Raw genomic sequence first — 27,692 nt, 5'->3', positions numbered from 1 at the left:
GGCCGAGCGCCCGCGGCTAGGCAGGCTAGGGGGCCGAGCGCTGCGGCTAGGTAGGCCAGGGTGCTGAGTGCTGCAGCCAGAGTCATTTTCTTTATGATTAGGTTAGGTTAGGTTATAGGCTAGGGGGCCGAGCGCCCGCGGCTAGGCAGGCTAGGGGGCCTAACTGTCTATTTTTTGTCATATAATTAAAATAGCATAGACTCTGATGTTTTACTTAAGCAATGTCCACTCTGACGTTTGTCCCACTCTGACGTTTGTCCCACTCTGACGTTTGGGACTCTTGCGTTTGGGACTCTTGCGTTTGTCCACTCTGACGTTTGGGACTCTTACGTTTGGGGTAGGACCGTTGAAACGTTTGAACACTCAACTAATCAAAATTCCTTAAAATTGTTTGGCCAACGAATAAGAAAACTTTGGGTACTAGCGTAATAAACTGTCCATTGTTCCCTCTCTCTCTGTGTTGTGTGATACTCTTTAAAAAATCCCCCAAACCCGGCCTCTCTAATGGTCCGTACGTATTTCTCTGGAAGGTGGATGGATCTGTATAAATAGAGGTGTGCTAGAAAGTGAATGACAGTCCCCAACAAATCATGCTCGCTTCCCCCAAGTCTTACTTTCATATATGGTGAGATATTCAACACTAATATATTGGTTCAAAAAAACTTAACATAATTTAAAAACCTTTAAAGTAGGTCAGTCCGTAATGAATAGTTCTTACTGTTAATTTCGGCATGTTAGTTTAGTCCTATCGATTTTAAACATGATGATTCCTGTAAAAGTAAGGTACTGTTTAAAGAGCGTACCAGGAGCATGTTGTGTTGATTTAATAGCTATATATTTAATTTTACATACCTTATTACCTATTCTTTTTCCTCGATTCCAATAACGATTAGGCAAAACTTTAGGTATAAGAGATACTACTCTATATCTCTATAATGTAGGTTTGTCCCAAATATGCAATACTTCCTGTATTCAAATAATTATGGAAAAAATTTAATCAGAATAACTGAATGGTTTGTTACTTTTCAATTGTCAATGTTCGTTAGTCCGGCTTATTGTTGAGCTTTTAAGAATATTATCATCCTTGTTGTTTTTTAGTTTTGTGGTGTTAGCCCTTGCATTAGCTGTTAACTGTGAGTCAAAAAGAGAAAACAACATTTCTGGAAAATACCGTAAGCATTTAGTATCCTTATCTTACTATGTAAAGTAGTAAGGTTTTTTTTGTATGAAACTTAAAATCTCATGAACTACTGAAATGAATGAGAACTTTTTGTTTAGGCCGCTTCACATAGCACCTGTGATGGTTTTAGGCCATTCTATTTTCAGATTTAAGTCTTCGGATGGTTTTAATATATTATTCTAGTCCCATTTTGCTTCTTCGAGTCCTTAGATGTTAGGGGTACAACCGCGTGTGTGTATAAAGGTAACATATGTCTGTCTGCAACTAAGGATCTTGATGTCTACTGGATCTTATTTATGATGAAAGAAAGATTTAATAATCATAAAATTATCTTTTAAAGCAGCCAAGAATATCTTGTTTAGTGACTCCATTATAAATACTTACAAACATTTCTTAGATAAGTAGTAGCTGCTCTACTGGTCAGTAATAGAATGAATAAGCGGCTGCTTTTCTACTTTGGCGAAAAGAAGCGGCTCCGGATCCACATTGTTGGCAAATATATGAAAATTAATTTGAATAGAAAATGCTTTACTAAAGTCTAAACTACACTAACAATCAATAATGAATTAATTTTGGTAATAAATATAGAAAGCCTAGAATTAGTTCCTCTAAAACTAATTACACTAATGCCTTGGGAACTATCCGACAACATTATTGGTTAAAAAGTGTATTCACAGAATATCTTAAGTTGACAGAAACTCCTTTAAGTTTGACGGATTATTGTGTATGATTGAGCATTATTTAATAAAACTACTCAATAGATACCGCAGCATTCAGAAAGTTTTTCAGAATTTAATCATTATTGAGAGAAAATGTATTCTTTTTTATCAGGACGTGCCGCTGGTTATTACACAACAAGATTTGGCAGAAGTGACCCATCCCTTAGACTCCAGGTAACTTACTAAAATCTTGTAAATTGCCAGATAATATGGAATATCTTTGAAATTAGAAAAATTCATTTGGTTCCAGCTCACAGAACTAAAGGTAGACTGTAAATCCAATGGTATCACAAAGATATATAATGCTGATGTGTAGTTTTCTTAGTTTTGGTGATTTAAAGTAGGACACCTGCCTTAATCACCAAGAATTTAGGGACGAGACAATGGATATAAGATTTATATTTTGGGCTGTCTTAATCTAGGGGTACCAGAACTAACGTAACTGTTCTTTGTTTGGATGTTTCAAAATGTCTTTCAGTCTGTATGTGTGTAGCAAAGGATCTAGGTAACCACTGAACCGATATGGTTCTTATTTCCAGTGGATCTCATTAGAGTGATTGTAAAATTGTAATAATGAAAATTTATTTTACTAGAGGATGCTGGAGCACTAAAATTCAATCTTTAAATTGTCTAATAAATAAATATCTTTACTCGAATAATCGTCATTGGCTTAAATACTTGAATTCAATAAAAAAATGAATTAGAAAATATTATACTAATTTCCAATTTACTGTATTTAAACTGTTAAGGCAATGGAAAATTAAAATTGATCCCACAATGCATAGCATGTGACTTCACATGTGGGTTGTAATTCTCAATTAATAGATTAAACATTGAAATAAATTTTAATTTTTTAAGATTAAACCTTTAGTTATAATTGCTCACTTATAAGTATTTTTAATTAAGTACATTTCAAATTGATTACTAACTGAACAAATGATATATTTAGAGTGGATTTGAATTTAAATTATGTTTATTAATACTGAATTCTTAGTTCTACAAGAAGCATAACACATATAAGTAGTAATGCTCAAAAGACAAAAAAAATGGGTTATTGAAGGCATATATTGTAGATAGACAGACGGACAAAGAAGTTTATTCTCACTAGTCAATTAAATCGTTACAAAAAAGTAAGCCATCTATTCCTGTTAGCAGCCAAGTAAATCCCATTTTCAACTATGTAGTAAACATTATAACCATAAAGAAGCTTCACTGCAAAAAAGTTCATAAATACAAAACATACACCTACTATAAATGAATGAATAGCGGTTTCACTTAAACTTTTTAACACAGTTCTGTTTGAGTTGGAAATATTTTAATCTTAGTTCAATCTTAACTTTAAAAACTTTTTATGCACATAATGCTAACTTATACTATTTCCTTATATTTTTGTAAAGCATCTACCCTATAAATAAAATATGTCAATAGATTTATAAGTCTAGATGATCAATCAGACACGATTCTCTGCTGAGACTTGCTTATTAAGATATTTGTTTTCAGTTTTTTGTTGCATATGATTTGATTCCTAAATATGAAAGCAAATTTTTTTGTGATAATGGAATTTCCCAACTAAAGCTTAACTTGAAGAAATCAAATCAAAATAATTAATAATAATAAATAGATGAAACATAGAAGAAAATATTGCCTTTTTTATCCTAAATATGTACTCTTGCTTACCCATTAAATTTGTTTATTCATTGTACTAGTATTGGTCTCATTTTGGGAGAGTTCATTTAAACTTTAAATATCTAGTGATATACCACTATGTACATAAGTTTCCTAAAAATGGCCAACTTCCTTATAGGTATAACTTATACATAGATTTTATAAAAGTAAAATCTTGACTTGTCAAAAGACTTTCTTGTGATCATCAGCATGTTAATGTTAAAGATATTAATTTATTGTAGGAGCTGGAACAGAAAAGGCAGGACCATATCATGGAGAAATTGATGAGAACCAGTTTTGTTCCTGATTTACCTGAGGTAGGACGGTCTAACTTTTATAGCAGCTGAGAAAAACAAATTCCCTTTAACATTGTTGTCCAACAGATAATGACAGACCATATAATTCTTAGTGATGTTCATTGGATAGCATACTGGATATACAATATATGTGGATATTATAACATGGGAAAAATTGTCTTCAAATTAAATTGCTATCATGGACATCATTTATTGGTAAGTTAGTCCATCCAGTAGGAGGGTAGGAGATGGGGTATTAAATCATTATTTTAGCCACCTATTTGCTTTACATTATTAGAGTACATGATAATCTGGTGTTAGATCCAAGTTACGATAATTCCATTGATAGCATACCTACTAGTTACTTAAAATCAACTATTCACATGTTAAGCAGCCAAATAAAGCACACATTTTTCAACTGGACAGACAGATGGACAAAGTTAGATCAAGAGAAGCATCGGTGCTTATAATTCTTCAACAAACTTATTTAAGTTACAAAAATTGATGACTTAAATCTTGTATTTTCTTGGTAGAAAGCCTACATGCCACTGGAGACAAGTGCAGAGGAGGTGAAGCACAATATTGATGATATTCTGGAGGAGAAACCCATGCTGTTCTGTACATTCTCCAAGGAGAGGATGACATATGTCTGCTCCAAGGTTCCCTGGTAAGTTCTCCAGAGAATTTTTAGATGTCTATTGACGGTTTCACTCCAAGTGCCTCGTAAACCCCCTCCCCTCCCATTGTTTTAAATTTTTAGAAAAAAGGAGGGGTACTTTTTCAATTATCATTTTAGGGTAGTCCCCCAGGGTTAAGGCACTACTCATTTTCAATTGACTTTAAAAATAAAAGGTGGGGGGGGGGGGGGGGGCTTGATTATAATAATTAGAACTACAAACCATAAGATTTAAAGTCATCTGAGGGTATACTTTTTTTTACAATATGATGATTAGGATAGTTAGGGGGATGACCAAAATGAAAGATTTAACTCAAAAAAAAAAATTTCTTATCAGCTTTGTCTTTCCAGTTTGGCTTCGAATCCGATTAATAACCGCTGGATTAGAACCGGTTATCAGTCATACTGAAAGATCATGTATAGTTTTATATTACAGACAATTTACCACAAAATCAAAATTATGATAAAAAATGAGTTTTATTAGCCGAAGGGATAACAAAGCTGGTTTTAATAATATGATTTTTTATCTTAACATCCGCGGAAAGCTGTATATGATGCGATGAATGTTTATTATAGGATGGTTGATATTGGCCGAGTTAGATAAGTTTACTAAAACAACATGACAACGAAAAATCACTACCCAGGGTGCTGACCGAAAAAATCCACCAAAAATTCATTTCAAATCATAACAAAACAAAAATATTTCTAAATATTAATCCAAAAAAAATCACCATTTTCATCGAATATGCCTAAACGCTTACAAAAAAATAACAATGGCTTTAAAACTTAAAAAAATATTTTTTTGAATATCTGAAGAATGCAAGTTTACATTATTTTTTGCTTAAAAATATGTATATTTCTACATCAAATTTTATTATATAATGTAATGGTATAAAATAGCAATGAGGCGAAAAAAAGCTATTTTCTACCTTTCTATTGAGGCTGAAATTTATAAAGCGTGAAGGTATTTTAGTATTATAATATACAATGCTAGTTTTGGTTGATGAGGTTATTGTTCTAATATTAAAATTCCTTCATGAATCTTGTTTTGTTACAACGTATTTAAGCTATTTAAAATACCTAATATTTCTTTCCATTTTAATTTTAACTAGCTTAAATATCTTAAAAATTCTATGACAATGAATTAAAATCAATTTATGCAGTATAATATACCTAGTTAAAAGTTTAAAATATTGATAATTTTGTATTTATAATGTGGTGTATTAAAAATATATTATGTGATTGCTATTAAAGTTATAATTTTAGCCAATGAAGACTTTGTTTCTTTATAGTATAGTGAATTATTAATAAATTTTGGAACCAGCTATTTATTACTTTCACTTAAAAACTTACATTGAATTTAATAATTTAACCTTTATTTCGTCATCATAGTGAGAGAACCGAAATAAATACTTAATCTTGGGTTGGCAATCCGTCCAATTTTTGGACCGGATTCGGATTCTTACTAAAATTTGCCAAGAAAACGGAATAATCCGTGAATTCCAAATTCTAGCAATATTTAAAAGGCTCTTTTAAAAATAAACTAAGGGATTAAATTTTACTTGGTACTGGGAAGATCTAAAGCTGCGTTTTTTTTCTTATTTTCACAGTAGCTTTTCTTCTATTTTTTGACCCTACAGCGGCCATTTCCTAACCCTTACTCAACCTAACCTAAAATAAGCATGAAAAGCTACTGTAAAATATTTGGACCAAAAAAACTCAAGACGCTAATTTTGTCCTAACAATTAAGAATCCGAAATTAAAATAACGGATTCCGGATTCGGATTCCAAGATTGTCCAAAACTCTAACGGATTCCGGATTAGCAACCCTTACTTAATCATTTCAACTAAATGAAAACCGATTCTAAACAATGTACAACGTAATTAAGAAAGGAACGTTTAAACATTTTCGACAATTTTAAGGTATAAAAAAAATAAAAAAAAACTTATTTTAATTTAAAGTTATTTATTCTTTTAAAGGTATAAATTCAAAGAAATATAAAAATGTTAAATTTACCTGTGCTAAAGATACTTAACGTACTCATTGTATTTCTTTTCATGGATCTTTTAAAGATTTTCTGTTGGGTTTGATTTTGTATTAAATGTTTCTGGTTTGCTGGCAGGATATCTTAGTTAATCCCTCTCAATACAAGCAGAGTTTCATCATTCACCCATTCAAACACACACAGATTGGAACATTTATCCATAAAAGCAAATAATAGACTAGGATCTAAAGGGATAAGACAATGCAATCTCCGATCTATTGAAGTACATCCCTAATGATGAAAATCCAAATTACCCCAATTGAAAATTACAATTATTGGTTGAAACGTTTGTGCACTCAACTTAATGAACCAACAAATTAAAATTCAATAAAAGTCCCCAAAATTGTTTCGCCAAAGAAAAATAAAACATTATTATAAAACTTTTGGGACTAGTGTAATAAACAGTTAAATGTTCCCTCCATTCCCTCCCTCCCTGGATCTAAAGGGAAGACAATACACGATAAACTGAAGTACATCACCAATGATAAGAATCAAAATTATCCCTTCCGTAGATTACAATTATTCATTGAAACGTTTGGACACTCAACTTAAAGAACCAACTTATCAAAATTATATAAAAGTCCCGCAAGTTGTTGAGCCAGAAAAGCTGAGGGTCCGGACTACAAGAACTGGTATTTATTTTATGATTTTTCAGTATGGCTGGGAACCAGTTCTAATCTAGCGGATATTAATCGATTTCGAAGCCATTTTTTGTTAATATTCATCATCAATGGCAAATACTGTTATAATAATCAGCAAAGAAAATAACAATTTCAACTGCCAAAAAAGTTAAAATAAAATAGGTAAAAATTACTCTGTACTGTGGAACTAATTCTTTTAAAGGATAACTTGCCATATCCCCAAATACTTTATTTTTTCTTTGGCTATTTATAGTTATTTGAAAATTCTAAGGATAAAGAACCTAAATAAAGCGAAGAGTGTAAATATATCTCGGCCGAAGACGACAAGCGAAGGATGACAGCATCAATAAATAGAGAACAAGTGTAAACGAAATTTAGCAAAATATCAAGGAAAGTCAAACCAACGGACTGGTAAAGTAAGTTATATTGTGGATACACAATAATAAAACGAATTTAAGAATCCATAACATGGTAAACCCAGAATATTCCCTAAAAAGCAGAGTACAATCAAGCAACATCTAAAGCTTCATCTGGACGGACAAACACTGCTTTAAGTATTCTATAGTTTTAGAGTTACAATCAGGGATGCGGAGCCGGAGCTGTCATATTTTGCTGAAGCCGGATCTGCACCAAAAATCAAAAGGATCCGCATTCCCCTGCACTTGTTACAATCGTTTAAGTAAATCATTTTGCTTTGGTACATATTTGTTGATTTATGATTCAATAGATATGAGAACTGAAGAAACAGTACCTAATCAACGCCAAAACAGCATTTTTTCGATCATTTTTTATTTGATAAGTTTACCGAATTAAACAATTTGCACTTTATACCTCCATGGCCTGGGAAATTTCAATCCTGTTGTTTAGTGATTCCTTTGTGGCAAATCCACATATCCCCCATTAAATTGAAATCTAGTTACATGTCCGTCTAGTTACTTTTTGGTATAGGTAGTAAGTAATCTTTGTTTTAAAACTCACTTCTTGAAAACTTTACTAAAAATTAAAAGACAAGACAAATCTTTTTTGGTCTAACCCTGTAGTGTAGAAGGCCAAAAAGTTTCACATTTTGAATGTCCAAGTGTATGCTCATTTGAAAGAATTGGATAATCTAAGTGTAACAATTTTAGGGTTTCAGATTCCCAATTTCGTTCCAAACATTTCTTTTCATACTTTACCATAAAAAAATCATAATTATTTCTTAGATTCATTCCCATTTCATTTGGTTTCAAACTATGAACAAAAGAGGTTGAAAATAATGTAACTTTTATTTGGAAAAATTCAACGGTCATGTTTCTTATTTTTTTTTCATTCAATATACAAATTCTTTTTTTGCCATTGATTCGGGTTTCCAGATTTGAATTTGGAATTCAGAATCAGAAAAACTATCTAAACATTGAAATAAAGATTAAGTTCATATAATATTAATTGTACAATATATGTATGATTCTGAAAGTCTTTCATAGATGCAAAATTTAAAAAAAAATATCTTATTGCACAGATTTTTTCATTTAAAGAAAAATTATCTAATAAAAACTTTCAGTAGGTATATTTCGAGATTTTTAATAATAACTTTTAGTTAAAATATGGTACTTAAAAAAAGAACAAAAGAGATTGTAGCTTTTTTTCATCAGAAAATTCTTTTTTGTGGATAAAAGAAAAGTATGAATAATGCCAAAAAAGGTGAAAGAGCTAGAAGAAAGAAAAATTTTGAAGAGCTATCGTAATTTACAAAAAAGCATTGTTAGTAAAAATAAGTCATACAAAGGGCAAGAAAAAAGTTTTTAAAATTACAATAAAAGTGATATTTATTAAAAATTTCTTTTGTAATTGTATAGGTAGGTAGCTGAATGTAAAAAATTTGAAAAAAACGGAGAAGAAAAAAACATAAAAAATATTGTTACCTTTTAAAGAAGACATAGCATTTAAATAATTTCATAATTTGACAAATATGGAAAACTTTGTTGTATTCTTTTGGGTTTCAGAAAATATTTGAACATTTTTTTGCTTAGATTGGGAGATTTTTTGGAGTAAATGATATTCATAAGTAATATTGAAAAACATTTTTTGTATAGGTTAGTAATTTGTCATATTATACTTAGGTCTCACTTGAAAATTTGTTTTGTTTTTTGTCTTTCACTTTAGTTGTTCTTTGTATTTTGGATTGTTTCTTTTAAATTCAGAATATTTCAACTTTCAAAAAGCTGATTCGTTCTTCTTTTCAGGGACAGATCTTTAATTCTTGTTTACAAGTAGTAGAACAGGATATACAAAGTTTTAATTAATTTTAAAATTATTTTTCCAGTATGGCTTCGAAACCGATTAATATTCGCTGGATTAGAACCGGTTCTAAGCCATACTGAAAAATCATGTATCATATTATGTCCAGTTTTCTACGAGTATAAAAATTTACAATCATAATATTAAAACCTTAATCTTCTAAATGTACATTTTTATATCCGTAGAAAGAAGTCTATAATATAATGCGATTTTCTTCCTTACTAATGCTTTAATTTTGTTTTTAAAACTTTGTCTGTCCGTTTCTAATCCACGATTTTAGAATCAAAAATCCTATCCCCTTACTTTGTCACGTAATTCGAGTTGCTTTTGGTTTTTGTGTCACACGCACAGCAGTTAGAGGTTTAATATCTTCTTCTATCTGGTGTACGGGAACGCCTGCTAATCATGGATTCAGGGATAAGATCATAGTTTTGTTAAATGCTAAATTAGAGGCGTGAAGTTAGTAGTGAGCCAGCGATAAGGTATAGCCAACAAGAAACAAAATTCAAAAATAATTGGTGGGGGCGGGGGGGGGGGAGCAGATAAAAAGGTCGTCTTTAAAAATCATGAAATATTAGCCAAAATTACTAAATATTTTTTCGAATTCAATAAATAAATGGATACAGCTTATAGTAAGCTACTCTATAATTCCGACTGTCCGTCCGTCTGTCAGCTATGTTTATGATGCTATCTATAATACAAAGTAGAACGATGTCTGTATGTCCGTCTGAAGCTTAAGATCTCGGTAACCGCTGAACCGAATGGGCTCTACTCTTCAGAGAATATACCTACTGGTCCTGTGGTGGTTTTAGGCTATTTTCTTGGGGGGTGGGACACCCCCAACCCCCCAAAAACAAAAATTCCCCCCCAATTTTTTTTTTGTAGGAGATATCCTTGGTCCTTTTTTTTTGCGGGAGAATTCCTTGGTCCTTATTTTTTTTTCGAATTTATTCTTAACTTTTTTTATCATCTCTTAGGGCAAAGCCCCTAGAGGCTAGGGGCGAAGCCGCTAGTTTAATACAAACGACTGTAATTTTTTTGTGAAGTTTCACTTTTCTAAGGCATGTCGGAATCCTCTAAAGATTATTTGAATTCTGTAGAAAAATTTTATTTACTCGGCTTCTATTATAGGTAGACGGCTAAGTATTGGTGAAGGAAGAATCTCCTGACCAATGAATATCTACTGTACAGCTCACTTCGCTAATGCTTTTCAGCCTGTCTGTAGTGTTCTTAAGAACATAAAAATTTATATAAGGGAATTATACTTTTCTCTTATGCTCTTTAAAATACGAGGTTAACTAATTTGCTCAATTTTTTTAGTTATTAACAGAAACTAGTGGCTACGATCCTAGTCTCTATGGGCTCAGTATTCGAAGATCTAGAAATGCAGCTTAAAACCATTTGAAGACCTAAGTCTGAAAATAGACTGTCTAAATCAATTACAAGAGCTATGTCAAGCTTACTTAAAAAGGAGAACTCAATCGGTTCAGTAGTTATTGAGATCTTAAGCTTCAGACAAAACCTTACAACCTTACATAAAAGGATATATGTAACTATTCTACAATTATATTTTATCATCCTTGAACTCCTGCCTGGCATGGCGTTTCGAAGAAGAAGGTCTAGGTGATGGAGAACCCCGGCGGTCATAATATCTGTCACGAGAATCATACCTGAAATATTACATTTTACTTTTCAAGGGTATATATTTTCCATAACCCCCACCCCCATCCTTATGGTAAAGTAAAGGTATCTTTCTGTCTAACCCGATATGATTCTCCTTTACAATGTAGCTTCTCATTAGTTCTGGAAAGGTTTATAGCTGTTATTGGGGGGAGGGTCCACCATCCAAACAAGAGAAATCACCAAAAATAAAAATAAATATGAAGCGCCGCCTAACGGATATTTTTGGTAGGTAAACAGCTGATCTTTCAATAGATTGAGAATAAAACATCTTGCATGCCCTTAGGGGCCTCTACAGGTGTAGCAACTTATTCCAAAAAAGGTAAAATCCGTGAATTGTCAAATATATTTAATAAACGAACATTAAGATATAATCTCAAAGATGACAAATTAAACAAATTCTTTAGTATGTTAGATACTACCTACCCAGTTAAAAAAATAAGAAAACGGTTAAAATCAGCAATTTTTTTAAAACCACATTACCACTATTGGTCTACACACATAATTTGAAGTTAAAAAATTCTAATGATACCTATAATAAAAATATGATTTAGACAAGAATGGTACTATTTCCCCTTCCTCTTATTTTCCTGTATAAAAAAGAGATAAAAAGTTATCGTATAATTGCTTGTAAGGAACCTACCTTGGTGGAGGTGGGGCTGGGGGATAGCCACCCCTGCTGTCTCTGTAATAATCCCTTTGGGGTGGGCCGGGGGGTGCCCGCTCGTATCTGTCATCATACCTGTCCTCACGGTATCTGTCCTCTCTGTACCGATCTGCTAGCAAAAAAATTCAAATAATAATTTTCATAAACAAAGAAAGAATGGATTTCATAAGAGATCCCATGAAAAAAAATTTAGAAGGCTAAAATTGACACAGAACTTTGTATAATTGTCCATTTCTTCAAGCAAATCGTCTAATATTCATAAATGAACAAAATACCTATTAACGGATTAAAGTAAAATTTGACATTTTTTTAGATTGATTTTTTTAATACCTGTTTATAGAAAGAAAGCTATAAATGATTTTTTTTGTATTTCTAAATCGATTTTAATATAAAAACTATTTTATTTTCCCGAATCTCCAATCATATTTCCCTTCCTTTAAAAAGTAGGTAGTTAAAACAGTGGCACAAATTCCAGAACGAAAATAAAAAACAGTACAGTTTATCATTTAAAAAAAAGATAATACCTGTGTAATAACGATCCTCTTCCCTTCTATCTCTGTAATAATGATCCCTCTCCCTGTAATAGGAGTCTCTCTCATAATAATCACGGGCATAGTAGTCTCTGGGTGGGGGAGGCGGGGACCTTTCACGGTAGGAGTTACGGCGTGGTGGCGGATAGCCTCCGGGGGATCGTCTACCACTGCCGGCGGAACGTTCACCAGGCTTATAAGCTTTACCTATAAAAAAAATAGTCTTTCGTTTAGAACATATTTCTTACAAATTAAAGAAACATTAAAAAACTATATATATAGGTATCTACTATATCTATTAAACAAAATATTCACTAGGTACGTTAATTCCAAGCACAAGCAAAATTTTACATCCAATTTTTTCGGTTGTAAAACAAGATTTATGAACTAAAATTAGCTGTTATTCAAATATTAGCATAGGTACCTACAATATTATTATGCTATTGTAATTATCCCTCCTGGGAAACATTTGAAGGAAAAATCTTAAAAACTATTAAAACTGAAATGTTATTTATCGCATCGTATTACAGCTCACCGCGAATAATAAAATGTAAAAATATAAGATTAAAACTGCTAGGTATTAATTTCATGAATTTTATATTAACATTCGTGGAAATTTGTCTATAATACGATGCTATTTATGATTTATTTAGTATGGCTTAGAACCAGGGTGGGCATACAAAAAACCCAACCAAAAAAAACCACCCAGGGTTATTTAAAAAAAACCAATAAAACCCCCATAAAAAAAGGGTTTTTGGGTTGGGTTGGGCTGGGCTTTTTAAAAAAACCCTGGGTTTTCCCCCACCCTGCTTAGAACCGGATCTAATCCAGCGTATGTATTGACCGGTTTGGAAGCCACACTGTAAATGTATTTACCATGATGAAAGTAAACACCAGGCGTGGGTTTGTGTGCTTCTTTGGTGATGGAATAGTCCACACGAATTGTATTGCCCTGGAAATCTTTACCGTTCATCTCAGCACGGGCTTTTGAGGCATCCTATCACAATATTAGGTTAATGCGAGATAAAAAATCTTTTTTTTATGAAAATTAGGCTTTAAAAAGTTGGAGTAGGAGAATAAGGGGGGGGGGGGAAGTTGACACATTTCCGTAAACCTGGTACCTAGGCTTTATCTTTGGGCTGAGAGGATAGGTTATTAAAGATAAAATCATTCTTTTCTGATGAATTTCACGAAGTTTTAAGATTTTTTGGATAGACCTCCAGGTTCCGGAGCTGCAGGCCTCCAGGTGATCTCTGTACAGGTAAAAATGAAAAAAAAAAAAAATTTTAAAGTTACAAATCAACTTATAAAACAAAATATGCATTTTTCTTCAAATATGTGAATAATATTAAAAAAGATGCATATTTTGTTTTGTAAGTTGACCTGTAAATTAAAAAAAATATAAGAATGATTTTATCTCTAATAACCTATCCTCTCAGTCCAAAGATAAAGCCTAGGTACCAGGTTTACGCAAATGTGTCAAAACTCCCCCCCCCCCCTCTTAGTTGTTATTTTGTGTAAGACTTATGTAAGATTAAGGTATCTTACTTAACATAGTTGTTAGGTCTCTTCAATTTCATGGCTACAACTATGCTATTATGTTGAAAAGGGATGTGTGATTGGTTCGATTTCTAATATTAGGCATTGTAGCATTAATTTACCTACTTTTAAAAACTTTAATTAAAAAAATTTTTTATGATATTAAAAAGTTTTACCTCAATATTTTTGAAGTAAACGAAACCAAATCCTCGTGATTTTCCACTAAAATTAAAATATGCATACAGACCTAATATTCTATGTGTTACTTATTCTAAAATAGATTGTTACATCATAAAGAAAAATCCATTAAAAACCTTCCTAATGATAGGTGTTACGATTACGAATTTTAAATCAAATCTTTTTCTAACTCTTGTTTGAAATAGTTAATTCTAGAGTATTTGCTTACTATGATTTATTTCAATTTTTTTTCTTCATTAAACTTCGACATCACTTCAATAATTACAATTTACAAACCAGTATCTCCAGTGTGCATGCATTGAAAAAGAAATCTTTAACTCATCTCCCTTTATTTAATCTGAAAATTAAACAAGTCCAAAGCAATCTGCTTATAAATACAACTTATTCGGATCTACTGCAGTTCACGGTAAAATATTGCTGGTAACGAATATTGCAAAAAATCTATGAATTTTAAAGGCCGCTAGCTGCCAAACGGCTGAACGTAGAGATCAAACCCGCACACTATTTTAAGCGGCATAAGAAGGCCTACCAATAATCTGGAATAGCCAAGATTCAATGATGCACAGGGAAATCTTCACTGAAGAAAAAACGCGTAAATTAGGTTTTTTTTCGCGCATTTCTCTGCAATGCAAGATAATTATGCATTATTGATTTATGGCTATTCCAGATTATTTGTAGGCCTTCTTATGCCGCTTAAAACAGTGTGCAGGAATGATCTGTACGTTCAGCCGTTTGGCAGCTAGCAGCCTTTAAAATTTATAGATTTTTGGCAATATTCGTTACCAGCAATATTTTACCGTGAACTGCAGTAGATCCACTTATTCTGCTTAAGATATTTTTGAGCAATTTAAAATAAATAATAACTTACGTTTTACCAGCAGGTCCATCAAGAACAAGAACAACCTTATCCAGAGGTCCAAACTTGCCGAATGCATAATCCAAATCATCATCTGTAGTTTTGAGATTGAGACCAAAAACTCCGAGGCAATTGTTTGGGTCCGGCTGCTCTCTATCTCCTCGGGGAACAACCATCTTGTAATCTTTGGCCTTGCTTCTAGAAAAAAAATATAATATTATGTATAATCATACAAAATTTATAATACAATTATCAGTATTACCTACGCTTAAATAAAAATTAAATAGAAACATAACCTAAAAAAATACATGCATTGAAAATAATCTATCAATAATATTCATGATTGGAAATTCAAAGCGGATCGGTATTCCTTTATCATGGACATGTAGTGTCCAGACTTTTCTACCAATAACATTAACCTACTACCTACAAACCTTAGTCTAACCTAGATCCCAAAATGCAATGGTCCTTTTTAGCTGCAATACCTGGAGTCTCTGTCACCACGAGATCTTGACCTTGACCTTGTTCTTCTGTGTGAACGTGACCTTCTACGATCCCTTGATCGTGACCTTAAAAAATTTACGTAATTCAAAAATACAAATTCTTTCGTTATTATTTTCACACAATAAATGACAAAAAGTCTGACTAATTTCTAAATATGCCTAAAAAACTTTTATTAAAACATCAACTTAGTTTGAAGTTAGGACCTAATACTTAATTTAAAAAAAAATTTAAATTCTTAAGATACTTTTTATACTTTACACTAGTCCCTAACTTTTTACACCAACTTTTTTTATATTCGTTGTTTAAAAATTTTGGAGACTTTTATAGAATTTTGATTGGTTAGTTCATTAAGTTGAGTGTCCAAACGTTTTATAGGGGTTATTTTGTCGGCTAATTTCTTATCCCTTTAGATCCCTGATGTATGATCATTGTTAAAAATGCTTCACCTTGAGCCAGAAAAAGATCCAGATTTAGATCTTGTTTTGTAATCCCTTGAAGCAATGCCAGGCGGCGACGGAGAACCAGAATAGGACCTACAATTCACATCAAATATAATTTCATACAAAATTAAGAATTTTATTAAAATGTACCTATAGTTTTCAAAGAATCATTAAACATATTTTTAAAACCAGCAAGTAGTTTCAACACAGAGTATAACGATATATATCTCTTCGTCTGAAGGTATATTTTTCCACAAAAACTAAAGAACCGAAAAGTTTTAGCACGTAAGGGAATATGTATCCAATAAATGAAGGTTTAAATCCACTTCTAGTTTGACCCCCGCTTCGCTCTCCACGAAATTAGCATTTTCTTGTGGCCTGCTTGGGACCAATAATGTTTCAAGGAGGTTGGGGATTTCCTGGATTTTGACTAGTGATCATCACACGTATTAGATTCACCTTTATATGTAGTGAATTCCAATATATTCAAAAGGTGTAATTTAATAATTCCAGATTTTACTGAAATCGAGGAATATAATGAAACTGTGAATATATATATATAATGAACCCGATTTTAATTTAAAACCATTGCAAATCTTTGGGCTCTCCAAGGAAAGTAAGTATTCATCTCAATATCTTGGTGGACCTGAGTCCCCTATATAAGGTACCTAAGATATTTCTCCAAAATTGATTTTAAAATCTGCAGCTTTGTCGTCTATGTAAAATAATTTTATACATATACCCTACTATGTTGTCCTATAATAAACCCATTTAAATGGATTTCATATATAATCGCAAAATGTTTTCAATCAAGGAATCCTCTCACAATTCTTAAATTCAAAAGTTAGAAATTTTGTTAATATACCCCTTTCAAAACAAAGCTGCGGATTCGATGTACCAGAGTCCACTAGGGAAAGGAAGTGATTTCCCTAAAACAAAACCTCAGTGGACCAAAGTACACCAAGAATGGGAAGTGACTTCTCTAAAATGAAGGGATGTCACTTCCCTAAATGAAGGGAAGTGACATCCCTAAAATGAAGGCAAGTGACTTCCCTAAAATGAAGGGAAGTGACTTCCCTAAAATGAAGGGAAGTGTCTTCCCTAAAATGAAGGGAAGTGCCTTCCCTAAAATGAAGGGAAGTGCCTTCCCTAAAACGAAGGGAAGTGCCTTCCCTAAAATGAAGGGAAGTGACTTCCCTAAAATGAAGGGAAGTGACTTCCCTAAAATGAAGAGAAGTGACTTCTCTAAAATGAAGGGAAGTGCCTTCCCTAAAATGAGGGGAAGTGCCTTCCCTAAAATGAGGGGAAGTGCCTTCCCTAAAATGAAGGGAAGTGACTTCCCTAAAATGAAGGGAAGTGACTTCCCAAAATGAAGGGAAGTGACTTCCCAAAAATGAAGGGAAGTGACTTCCCAAAAATGAAGGGAAATGACTTCCCTAAAATGAAGGGAAATGACTTCCCTAAAATGAAGGGAAATGACTTCCCTAAAATGAAGGGAAATGACTTCCCTAAAATGAAGGGAAGTGCCTTCCCTAAAATGAAGGGAAGTGACTTCCCTAAAATGAAGGGAAGTGACTTCCCTAAAATGAAGAGAAGTGACTTCTCTAAAATGAAGGGAAGTGCCTTCCCTAAAATGAGGGGAAGTGCCTTCCCTAAAATGAGGGGAAGTGCCTTCCCTAAAATGAAGGGAAGTGCCTTCCCTAAAATGAAGGGAAGTGACTTCCCAAAAATGAAGGGAAGTGACTTCCCTAAAATGAAGGGAAATGACTTCCTGAAAATGAAGGGAAGTGCCTTCCCTAAAATGAAGGGAAGTGACTTCCCTAAAATGAAGGGAAGTGACTTCCCTAAAATGAAGGGAAGTGACTTCCCTAAAATGAAGGGAAGTGCCTTCCCTAAAATGAAGGGAAGTGATTTCCCTAAAATGAAGGGAAGTGACTTCCTTAAAATGAAGAGAAGTGACTTCTCTAAAATGAAGGGAAGTGACTTCCCAAAATGAAGGGAAGTGACTTCCCAAAAATGAAGGGAAGTGACTTCCCTAAAATGAAGGGAAGTGACTTCCCAAAATGAAGGGAAGTGACTTCCCAAAAATGAAGGGAAGTGCCTTCCCTAAAATGAAGGGAAAAAACTTCCCTAAAATGAAGGGAAGTGCCTTCCCTAAAATGAAGGGAAGTGATTTCCCTAAAATGAAGGGAAGTGACTTCCTTAAAATGAAGAGAAGTGACTTCTCTAAAATGAAGGGAAGTGACTTCCCAAAATGAAGGGAAGTGACTTCCCAAAAATGAAGGGAAGTGACTTCTCTAAAATGAAGGGAAGTGACTTCCCAAAATGAAGGGAAGTGACTTCCCAAAAATGAAGGGAAGTGCCTTCCCTAAAATGAAGGGAAGTGCCTTCCCTAAAATGAAGGGAAGTGACTTCCCTAAAATGAAGGGAAGTGACTTCCCTAAATGAAGGGAAGTGACTTCCCTAAAATGAAGGGAAGTGACTTCCCTAAAATGAAGGGAAGTGACTTCCCTAAAATGAAGGGAAGTGACTTCCCTAAAATGAAGGGAAGTGACTTCCCAAAAATGAAGGGAAGTGACTTCCCTAAAATGAAGGGAAGTGACTTCCCTAAATGAAGGGAAGTGACTTCCCTAAAATGAAGGGAAGTGACTTCCCTAAAATGAAGGGAAGTCACTTCCCTAAAATGAAGAGAAGTGACTTCTCTAAAATGAAGGGAAGTGACTTCCCAAAATGAAGGGAAGTGACTTCCCTAAAATGAAGGGAAGTGCCTTCCCTAAAATGAAGGGAAGTGCCTTCCCTAAAATGAAGGGAAGTGACTTCCCGAAAATGAAGGGAAGTGACTTCCCGAAAATGAAGGGAAGTGCCTTCCCTAAAATGAAGGGAAGTGCCATCCCTAAAATGAAGGGAAGTGACTTCCCTAAAATGAAGGGAAGTGACTTCCCTAAAATGAAGGGAAGTGACTTCCCTAAAATGAAGGGAAGTGACTTCCCTAAAATGAAGGGAAGTGACTTCCCTAAAATGAAGGGAAATGACTTCCCTAAAATGAAGGGAAATGACTTCCCTAAAATGAAGGGAAATGACTTCCCTAAAATGAAGGGAAGTGACTTCCCTAAAATGAAGGGAAGTGACTTCCCTAAAATGAAGGGAAGTGACTTCCCGAAAATGAAGGGAAGTGACTTCCCGAAAATGAAGGGAAGTGACTTCCCGAAAATGAAGGGAAGTGACTTCCCAAAAATGAAGGGAAGTGATTTCCCTAACATGAAGGGAAGTGACTTCCCAAAAATGAAGGGAAGGGACTTCCCGAAAATGACAATTTATACCTGAAAACTGGCATTAGGATGACAATTTTATTTTTATTCAATGATTGGACTGTTGTAATATTCTGGAGGTCTATTAGAGCCCCCTTCCCTCCCCAACACATTCCCTCTTTTATTCTGTTTACCCTTAAAAGTATTTTGTTTACATTTTAATTTATGGACCTCATTGAGTGATATCAATAAAGAAATAATAATTTTCAAAGCACATTGATATTTTGTTTAAATCACCTGTATTGTCAGATGCCAGTTTAAGACAAGCTACCTTACATTCATTCTATTATTCTAGATATGACGAAATCTGGAGATAACCTAAAGCAAGGATGGCCAACTTTCAAGCCGAAATCTATGGATACCCAGAAAGACTGGGTAAAGATAATGCCTATTCTATCAGAACAAGGAATGATTCTTTGATTTAAGCCACTTCTCAGGTTTAAATTCTATTGCTGTAATTTGGTTTGTTTTATCTGGTAATACCCAATTTAATACAACCCTTGAACCCCCCCCCCCTTTACCTTCCCTCACCCCTTCTTTATTTATCTCGTTTTATATTTCCTCTGGAAAGCAATTTCCTTTATGTCTGAATATTCCCTTAATAATTTTTAGTTAAATTTCAAGACCCTACTCATAGTTTAAACTAAGTATCCATACTATCCAGATAAAATATAGGGATAGTTGCATAAAGCGCATTTAAAAAGTTTGTTTGCATGCATACTTTACTAGAATGCCATTTAACATAAATAATTTTATATTACAACAAATAGCAATCAAATAGACACCACCAAAAAAGTCATCATGGAAACAAGACAGCCATTTATGTTGCACTAACGGCTGTGCCCCTAGCATCTATAGCCTCTATATTAGTAGGGATATGGAAGGTCAGAAAAATAGACTAAAACCATACCTAGGCTTATAGAGGTAGTTTAAACAATTTTAAAAAAATAATAATATGCAGTTCACTAGATTCCAGTTTAAATGCACTTTGGGAATCTACCCCTTTATGGTTTCCTTAATTCATCAAAGAAAAAGAATTTTATTTTGGAAACTAGATCATATGGAGAGATGTATCAATGAACAACGAGATTCCATGACTCAGAAATGGAAGGAGATAATTGGCTCTCAGTTATATTTCACGGAGATAGAGTTAAAAACCCGCAATATGAACTTCAAACCACCAATACGATCTTCAAACCACCACCTAAGGATTTGGCTTTCCCCCGTTACTAGTCACATTTTTCTCAAAATTTGAGTAAAATTAAATTTCTTTTATCAAGTTGAAAGTCCTCAGAGTAAGTACCATTATTGTTTTTGTTGAATTTTGGTTGCAATATTTACCATCTTGTAATATCTTTATGGAAACAAAAGGTATCAAGACAATTATTAAGTACAGTGCCTTTCGAGACTTACCTATTGGTTTTAAATTATAAAGTTCTGGATTTTGAATCAAATATAATTTAAAATGATTCCCCCCCCCCCCCCCCTAGATTGATAATGCTGTAACAATGAGTTACTCATAACTTGAAAATGCCAGTTTCTATGAAACATGATACCGAAATAGCACATGAAATATAATCAACCAAAAGTTAATGCTTAGGATTTTCTCCTTATTAAGAGCTAAATGCATCTATAGTAATAAATACGCTACGGTCTACTCTTAAAGGACCACTGGAAACTCCCAATTATTTTGTGGTTTCTTTCATTCAGTCAGATATTCACAGAGATCCAATTATAGAGAAACTGCAATTGTAGATATTAAAGATTCTGAGCATTACAAATCTTTATCATTGAGAAATTCTTCCTACAAAAATTAATCAAACATGACAACCTCCATAAAAGAGAAGCTCCAAAACGATAGGCAAACGAACATTAACACCCGTACTGTTTATAAACTGAGAATTATCAGAATATGAATTTTTAAAAGTCTAATCAAAAGTGTTAATTAATTTGCTGAGAACTGCTAAATATAGGATAAATTTTGAGGACATACTTACATTTTAGCGGACTTGATATAGAGATGCTTCGCTTATAACGTTTTACTGTGTTGTCCTAGGAATCAGTTCCATAAAGTCAGATCAGTCGGATGATAATATCACATGGATTTTGTGTTGGAAAGTAAATAATCAATATGTTTAAAATGGACATACGGGTTTTCTGGTCACGATTATAGAGTCGCTACGTCGGCTAAATTATACCTAATCTAATAGATCACCATGCAAAAGTTGAAATTGATGGAAAATTCTAACATGCTAATTTACCTACCAAAAGATGCTATCCGTTCCAGTCGTACGTAAGGACGTACGGACGGAAGGACCAGACTTAAAGAAAAGCTTTGTTTTTACTAAGCTAACAAATTTTTGATAGTTGAGTAATTAGAAGATTCCTCAATGTCACTCTTTTCTTTATCCACATTAAATAAATCCAAGTTTACCCATTCCCCCCCCCCCCTTCCGATTTTTTTTTTTAAATATATGCTTCCTCCTACTAGTATTTACCTATACAATCTTAGGGTGAATTTTCTGATCGCAATCAATAAAATATACAAACAAAACTTCTGACTTTTTGGAAGATATTAAGATTTAGTGATTAATGGCAATCGCTTATATTCTTTTTCTCACTTAGAATTGCATTAGGTAATTCATAAATTATTGTACACATTAGGTAGGTACCTACTATTCAGGAAATAGTTTCCTGCTCTATTTATTCTTGGGATCAGATCCTTTTACTGACCATTTATTGAAAACAAATTTTTCAAATAAGGATTCTAATTTGATGATTGGAAGTTATTCGAATAACTGCTAATAAGCGATGAAATATTGATAAATGGATCAATTAGGTATACCAATTACGAAATGATTTTTTTTTCTTTCAAATCATAAAACCAATACGTGGTTCTCAGCTGTTGTTGGGGGTCAACCTAGTAAAATTGACGACCTATCCATTAGCCCCCACAAATATTATTGTTTTTTACTTGTTGGTAGACCGGATACCTTAAATTATTGATATGCATCCTATACTAATATTTACAAAAGATCGATAAAAAGTATTTTTAGAAGAAACCTTTATTTGACTGATTTGGATAATGGCAAGATGTGTACCTATTGTTTAGGAAGGTGGGTAACAATTTAGAGCAAGGTCATTTTTCCTTAAATGTTCCATCCAGAATATGATATAAACAAGGATAAAAGCGCCCATATAAGTCAAAACACAAAAAAAACATCATTCAAAATAATTTGTGACAAAAATTCCTATTGCAATAAAAAACAACTCTGAAAATAACTAGAGCTAAGTTCTGTTGTTGAAAGTAAATTTTTTCCGTGCAATTGATATTTTTTAACTAAAATATTGTTCATGATTATGAGACAAGAATTTTCCTATATTAAATAGGAAATTTAAAAAAAAAAGTAATGTTTCCCCTCCCCGTTTCTTATGGAAAGAAATAAGGACGAACTATTCGAGATATAGGGTAGCTTAGTTACTAATTATCGATGAATTTTGCCTTATCTTTTGTTGGAAAACCTTTGCCTCTCCCTTTATTTAAAGTTATTAAAAATATATATTTCCAGCACCTTCCAATTTAAGTATAGAAATATTTTGCCTTTTCATAAAGAACTCTTTTTACAACTAACCTGATGCTTCATAAGTTTTGGTTTTATCTACTTTAATTTTTAAGCCCATATTAGGATGAGATTTTGGTACGGAAATATAGGTATCTGGTGAACGTCTCAGTATGATGCTACAAATATTAAGTGCATAGTCACTCCTAATATCCTGTATTCTAAGATAAATCAAAACATTTAAAATGATCAAAACACAATGACACATTAGGACAATACTGGCAAATAAATAACCCTAAACATAAAAGCTTGAAGGTCCCTTGACCTAAATATGCATATTGTTTTAGTTTTGCCTGTTTATCGACTAATTACCATTGATATGCAGGCTGTCAATTTTTCTTAAATTTATGAAGTTTATAAAAAAACTTCATTATTTGGCAATATAAATTATTTATAGACACTTGGATAATGATAACCTTTACCCTATTAAGATTAATTCATTTCACGTGAAGTATTGTTCTTTTGGAAATAGATAAATATTGCATGTCTTTAAAGATTTACTTCTAACTACCTTAGAATATATTCTATACTGGTAGAATTTTAACTTATGTTACAGGTAATATGTAAGTCCACAACCCGAAATAATATATTGGCCGGAAAGGCTTATTTTCTTGTATTTAGAACAAAGTTAATGCAGTATAATATTAATTTGAAGTCATATGTCTATAAAGGGATATATTAATATTAACCAATACCATCAGTTAATATCATAAGAGGACTGGTAGTTTATCCCTAAAAAGTACAACCTAATTTTCGAGCAGTTATTAGATTTTTCTTCGGATTCTATTTTGTCTAGGTAATTAATTATCTGTCTAATTCTCTATTATATAGACGGCAAATCCCACAAAATTTAATAGATATCCAAGTTTCTAAAATCATTTAGTAAATATAGCCGTAGATCAACTTTTTAATATCAGAATGTAGATAAGTTGAGAACTATCATAATCTTTTCAGAAATACACATGAATTTTGGTTTTCATCCCAGTTTTAATTAAACTCACAAAGAGGAACATGTAGTATTATTACAGCACTAAGTATGATGTAAGGAATTAATAGAAACATGTTTAGACAAAATTAATTGTTGCATACACCCTATAAATACGATTTGTAAAATCTTGATGTCTGTGAATTTTAGACTGCAGAATATCTCTGGAAATGAAACTTAAACCATAGATATTACTCTACCATATTAACAATAAGTCGAGTTAAATTGATTAGTATGCAAGAAGCTTATAACAGAAGTATATTACTATAAGACAAAATATTAGACACTGTACGAATTTATTGCCTTATTCTTTGTGTTTAGTACTTTTTAATGCTTATGAAGTTACCTTTTATTTGGTTCTTACACCAGATTATCATGCACTCTGATAAATTAAAGTTTGCAACAGAAACAAAATTAAAAGTAGTAGCTGGCTAAAATGACAACAACCTTCCCCCCCCCCTTCCTATTGGATGAACGATCTGACCAAAAGATGATATCTATGTTAACAATTTAAATTGTCAACAATTTTTCCCCTGTCAGATTACCTATGTATAATCTACTTGCCTTTTACTAATTCTCACACAGAGTTTTAAACAGATAGGACACTTCAATTATATCTTAAATTCCGTCCTTCATTTCAAAATGCAGGAGTTCTTTGTTTTTGAGGATTTTTGTCGTACAAAAAAATTAACGCTTAGATCTTTTTAAATATAATACCTATAAACTATACCATTACCTACGGGATGCATCCTTAAAATTGAAAACTCAATAGTCAAAAATAAATTGTATGTATTGAAATTGATGAAATATCAAATACTGTTTAAGAGCATGCTTATTTTTTGTAGGACCTAATTATAGAGATTCTGTGATTATAATGTTGTACCTAGCTGTTCTAGGAATCATTTTCAAAAAGAAATAGGATAAATACTTATATAAGAAGAAAAATGTCGCTAAAAAGTAAAAAATCTGCATGTTTTAAATCAACGTACAGACTTTGTGGTATTGATTATACAGTTGCTACTCTGTCTAAACGAAACTGTTACAGAACTGATCATGTAAAGTTGAATCTAGAGGACAACTTATAACAAGTTTCAGCTAAAGAGCAAACCGTAACGGAAGGACATACAGACATTCCTTAATTATAGTAAGGCCTTTTAGTAAAGCGAACAAAGTAAAAAATTAAAAAACTAGTAAATCTTACACCAAACATTGACGAAAAGTTTCTTTTCTCGCAGTTGATACTAAAAGGCACAAATATTACTTGGATATAGATAAATGAAATTTTCAATATTATTGTTAAAATTCATTCTTCCTGCAAATCTCAATAATTCGAAGTACTTAGCTTAATAATAAATAAGTTAATATTTTAGATTTATGTTATTCATCGAAGTTATAACCTTAGCAATAATAGATAATTGTTAATTTAAATATTATAAGTTTCCCAAAACCATTTTGTTTATCAAAATTTTCAAGACTTGAATTACTTTCAAGTAATTAGCAACCAACAGCCAAACCTGCTATAAAATATAGCGGTTTGTAGGAAATTGGCTGTGAATGTAAAAAAAACAATAAAACAATGCTAGAAATTCAAAATTCAAAGTTTTAAAAAATCAAGACACAAGGACTGTCCAAAGTTTCATGTGGGGACTAATGATCATAACAATATATTTATATATTTTAATGTCTTAGCATAGATTATAGCGTCCCATGACCATCGGGATGTATAGCACATCTTATTAGAATATTATTAAACATGCAATTAAAGCTATTGGCTAAATAATTTACTTTTATGTTCTTTATCAGAGCTAAGACCTTTATCTTGGAAATGAGGAAATGACAACTACAATTGATGCTTTGCTGTACTTGATGATTTTAGGAAAAAATAGCAATACCTTCTAATTCAAAACAAGCTATACCTTGTATTTTTAACTTTTACGAAAACATAACAATGAGGTAGTTGTGATTTTATCCATTACGGGTAAACTTAAAGCATAAATCTCGTAAATAGTTTCTTCAGTATTATCTATATATATTTATAAAAATGTCACCACCTGAATTGTTGGTCATTTTAACACAAGAAAAAAAGTAACATGTAACATGTAAAAAAATATGCTTATTTCAATTGAAGGCTGCAAAAAGAAAGAATCCAACTACGGGAATACTTGCTTCGGTAACTTAGACCTAAACTAATAAAAGAAGGGGATGCTTCGCAATTTTGGTTAGTGGGATTAAAGAATTAGATCAGGGAGGAAAAAATTTAAAGAAATTTTAGATTAAATACCATTAATAATGGTATAGACAATTGAATTAATTTATACGCCACAAGGGCGTCGCACTTTTTTCCTCCCTAATCCGTAAGTTAGTTTAGGTTATTTCTTATTCGTTTTCGAAGCAAGTAACATTTCATTTTCAGCCAAATTGTATCAGCTAGGGTTAGGAGACTGCCAGTGAACCTTAGAAGTACGAAGAACAGTCAAAATCCAGGTAAGATGTCCATGGCCTGCTTGGGACCAATAATGTTTCAAGGAGGTTGGGGATTTCCTGGATTTTGACTAGTGATCATCACACGTATTAGATTCACCTTTATATGTAGTGAATTCCAATATATTCAAAAGGTGTAATTTAATAATTCCAGATTTTATTCTGAACGAGTCAAAATGACCCATACCCGCCCACCCTGTTAGTGGGATTAAAGAATTAGATCAGGGAGGAAAAAATTTAAAGAAATTTTAGATTAAATACCATTAATAATGGTATAGACAATTGAATTAATTTATACGCCACAAGGGCGTCGCACTTTTTTCCTCCCTAATCCGTAAGTTAGTTTAGGTTATTTCTTATTCGTTTTCGAAGCAAGTAACATTTCATTTTCAGCCAAATTGTATCAGCTAGGGTTAGGAGACTGCCAGTGAACCTTAGAAGTACGAAGAACAGTCAAAATCCAGGTAAGATGTCCACGGCGTGAGATATTTCCTTTTTTAATCAATGTGTGAGAGTTGAATTAATTCTGAATAATTATGACAATATTGACGTAAGTGTTAAGACAATGCAGGTTCAAGAAAAATGGATATCTTGACAGGGGAAATTTTTCGTCGATTTAGGTTGCTTTGTGGACCTCATTTATTGGTCACTTCGTTCATTCAGTAGGAGGGGATGGGGTATTGTTTTGTTATGGCCAACTCCGAGGTATCACTGTGTAATAGGACAGCATGAACATCTGATATAACACCCAAATATTAATAAATTGATATATTGTTGTAGCTAACCCTTAAAGACGTAGTACAAAATTATTTCTACCTGCTGCGACGCGGCCGTCTAGTACTCAAAGATCTGCTTCGACTTGGAGACATTTTGACTGAAAAAAGTATAGAATTAGTTAATAGTTGAATGAAAATTAATTCAGGAAAATCTTATTTTCATGTTATAAATAAAATAAAATTTAGGTATCTTCTAGCTACCACACTACTTTAATTTAAATTGTAGTTATAACCAAGCATGAAGGGACATTATAATGGTTTAATTTTCGTTCTCTCAAAAAGCACTTAAAATATTTTAAAATCTTGAATGGTTGTTAAAACAACATCAAAACTTATCTACCATAAATTTTCAATTAAAGAAGGGGTAATTTTGTTTATCATTCAGATGTTAATTTAACGTCTATTGCGTTGTAGATTTCCGCAACTATTTATATTAACTAATGTAATTTTGCACCGGTTGCTACTAAATATAAACAATGAGGCATTGAGGATTGAGGTTTCATTCAACATATTACGCGGCATTCATGATATTTGAAAAAAACGACGACATTTTATTTATTGGATTTTTTAAAGTAATGAATATAAGATTCATGTGTATAAGAAAATGTT

At 32.5% G+C, this 27,692-nt stretch overlaps 2 protein-coding genes and 1 long non-coding RNA gene across 35 annotated transcripts in view; 2 read left to right on the top strand and 1 right to left on the bottom strand.

Moving 5' to 3' along the window:
* Nucleotides 1-341: 341 nt before the first annotated feature.
* LOC145313995 (uncharacterized) lies at nt 342-5,863 on the top strand. Its single transcript, XM_080153715.1, has 6 exons — nt 342-625; nt 1,099-1,172; nt 2,012-2,073; nt 3,807-3,881; nt 4,394-4,527; nt 5,113-5,863. Exons 1-6 carry the CDS (start codon nt 591-593, stop codon nt 5,138-5,140), a joined length of 408 nt encoding a protein of 135 aa, XP_080009841.1. The 5' UTR covers nt 342-590; the 3' UTR covers nt 5,141-5,863.
* Nucleotides 5,864-8,468: 2,605 nt separating this feature from the next.
* Nucleotides 8,469-27,692, bottom strand: part of LOC145313990 (ubiquitin-conjugating enzyme E2 N) — a 257,338-nt gene continuing 238,114 nt past the window's right edge. The window contains exons 2-13 of one of the 33 annotated variants that reach the window (XM_080153668.1): nt 27,124-27,183; nt 15,920-16,006; nt 15,455-15,538; nt 14,982-15,167; nt 14,092-14,137; nt 13,253-13,373; nt 12,371-12,583; nt 11,823-11,958; nt 11,083-11,169; nt 9,803-9,898; nt 9,124-9,460; nt 8,469-8,811 (exon numbers count right to left, since the gene is read on the bottom strand). In XM_080153668.1, coding sequence (XP_080009794.1) covers nt 9,862-9,898; nt 11,083-11,169; nt 11,823-11,958; nt 12,371-12,583; nt 13,253-13,373; nt 14,092-14,137; nt 14,982-15,167; nt 15,455-15,538; nt 15,920-16,006; nt 27,124-27,176 — 1,050 coding nt within the window. In that variant the 5' untranslated portion in view covers nt 27,177-27,183 and the 3' untranslated portion in view covers nt 8,469-8,811; nt 9,124-9,460; nt 9,803-9,861. Of the gene's footprint in view, nt 8,812-9,123; nt 9,899-11,082; nt 11,170-11,822; nt 11,959-12,370; nt 12,584-13,252; nt 13,374-14,091; nt 14,138-14,981; nt 15,168-15,454; nt 15,539-15,919; nt 16,007-27,123; nt 27,184-27,692 lie in introns of all 33 variants that reach the window. The other 32 variants (XM_080153669.1, XM_080153665.1, XM_080153667.1 and 29 more) reach the window with 32 other exon arrangements.
* LOC145313994 (uncharacterized) lies at nt 19,125-26,462 on the top strand. Its single transcript, XR_013877591.1, has 2 exons — nt 19,125-19,658; nt 20,277-26,462. It is a non-coding gene; the product is annotated as an uncharacterized LOC145313994 (long non-coding RNA).

Source organism: Acartia tonsa, chromosome 3 (genome assembly GCF_053477335.1).
Source record: "Acartia tonsa isolate MP-2025a chromosome 3, ASM5347733v1, whole genome shotgun sequence".
Lineage (NCBI taxonomy): Eukaryota > Metazoa > Arthropoda > Copepoda > Calanoida > Acartiidae > Acartia > Acartia tonsa.
Note: the sequence above shows the minus strand (reverse complement) of the source record. Positions and strands in the feature narration are given on the sequence as shown.

Coding starts and splice junctions, on each gene's coding strand:
- LOC145313995 (XM_080153715.1), top strand. CDS start 591: ATGCTCGCTTCCCCCAAGTCTTACTTTCATATATG. Junction 626..1,098: donor AAGTCTTACTTTCATATATG/GTGAGATATTCA, acceptor GTTGTTTTTTAG/TTTTGTGGTGTTAGCCCTTG. Junction 2,074..3,806: donor ACCCATCCCTTAGACTCCAG/GTAACTTACTAA, acceptor AATTTATTGTAG/GAGCTGGAACAGAAAAGGCA.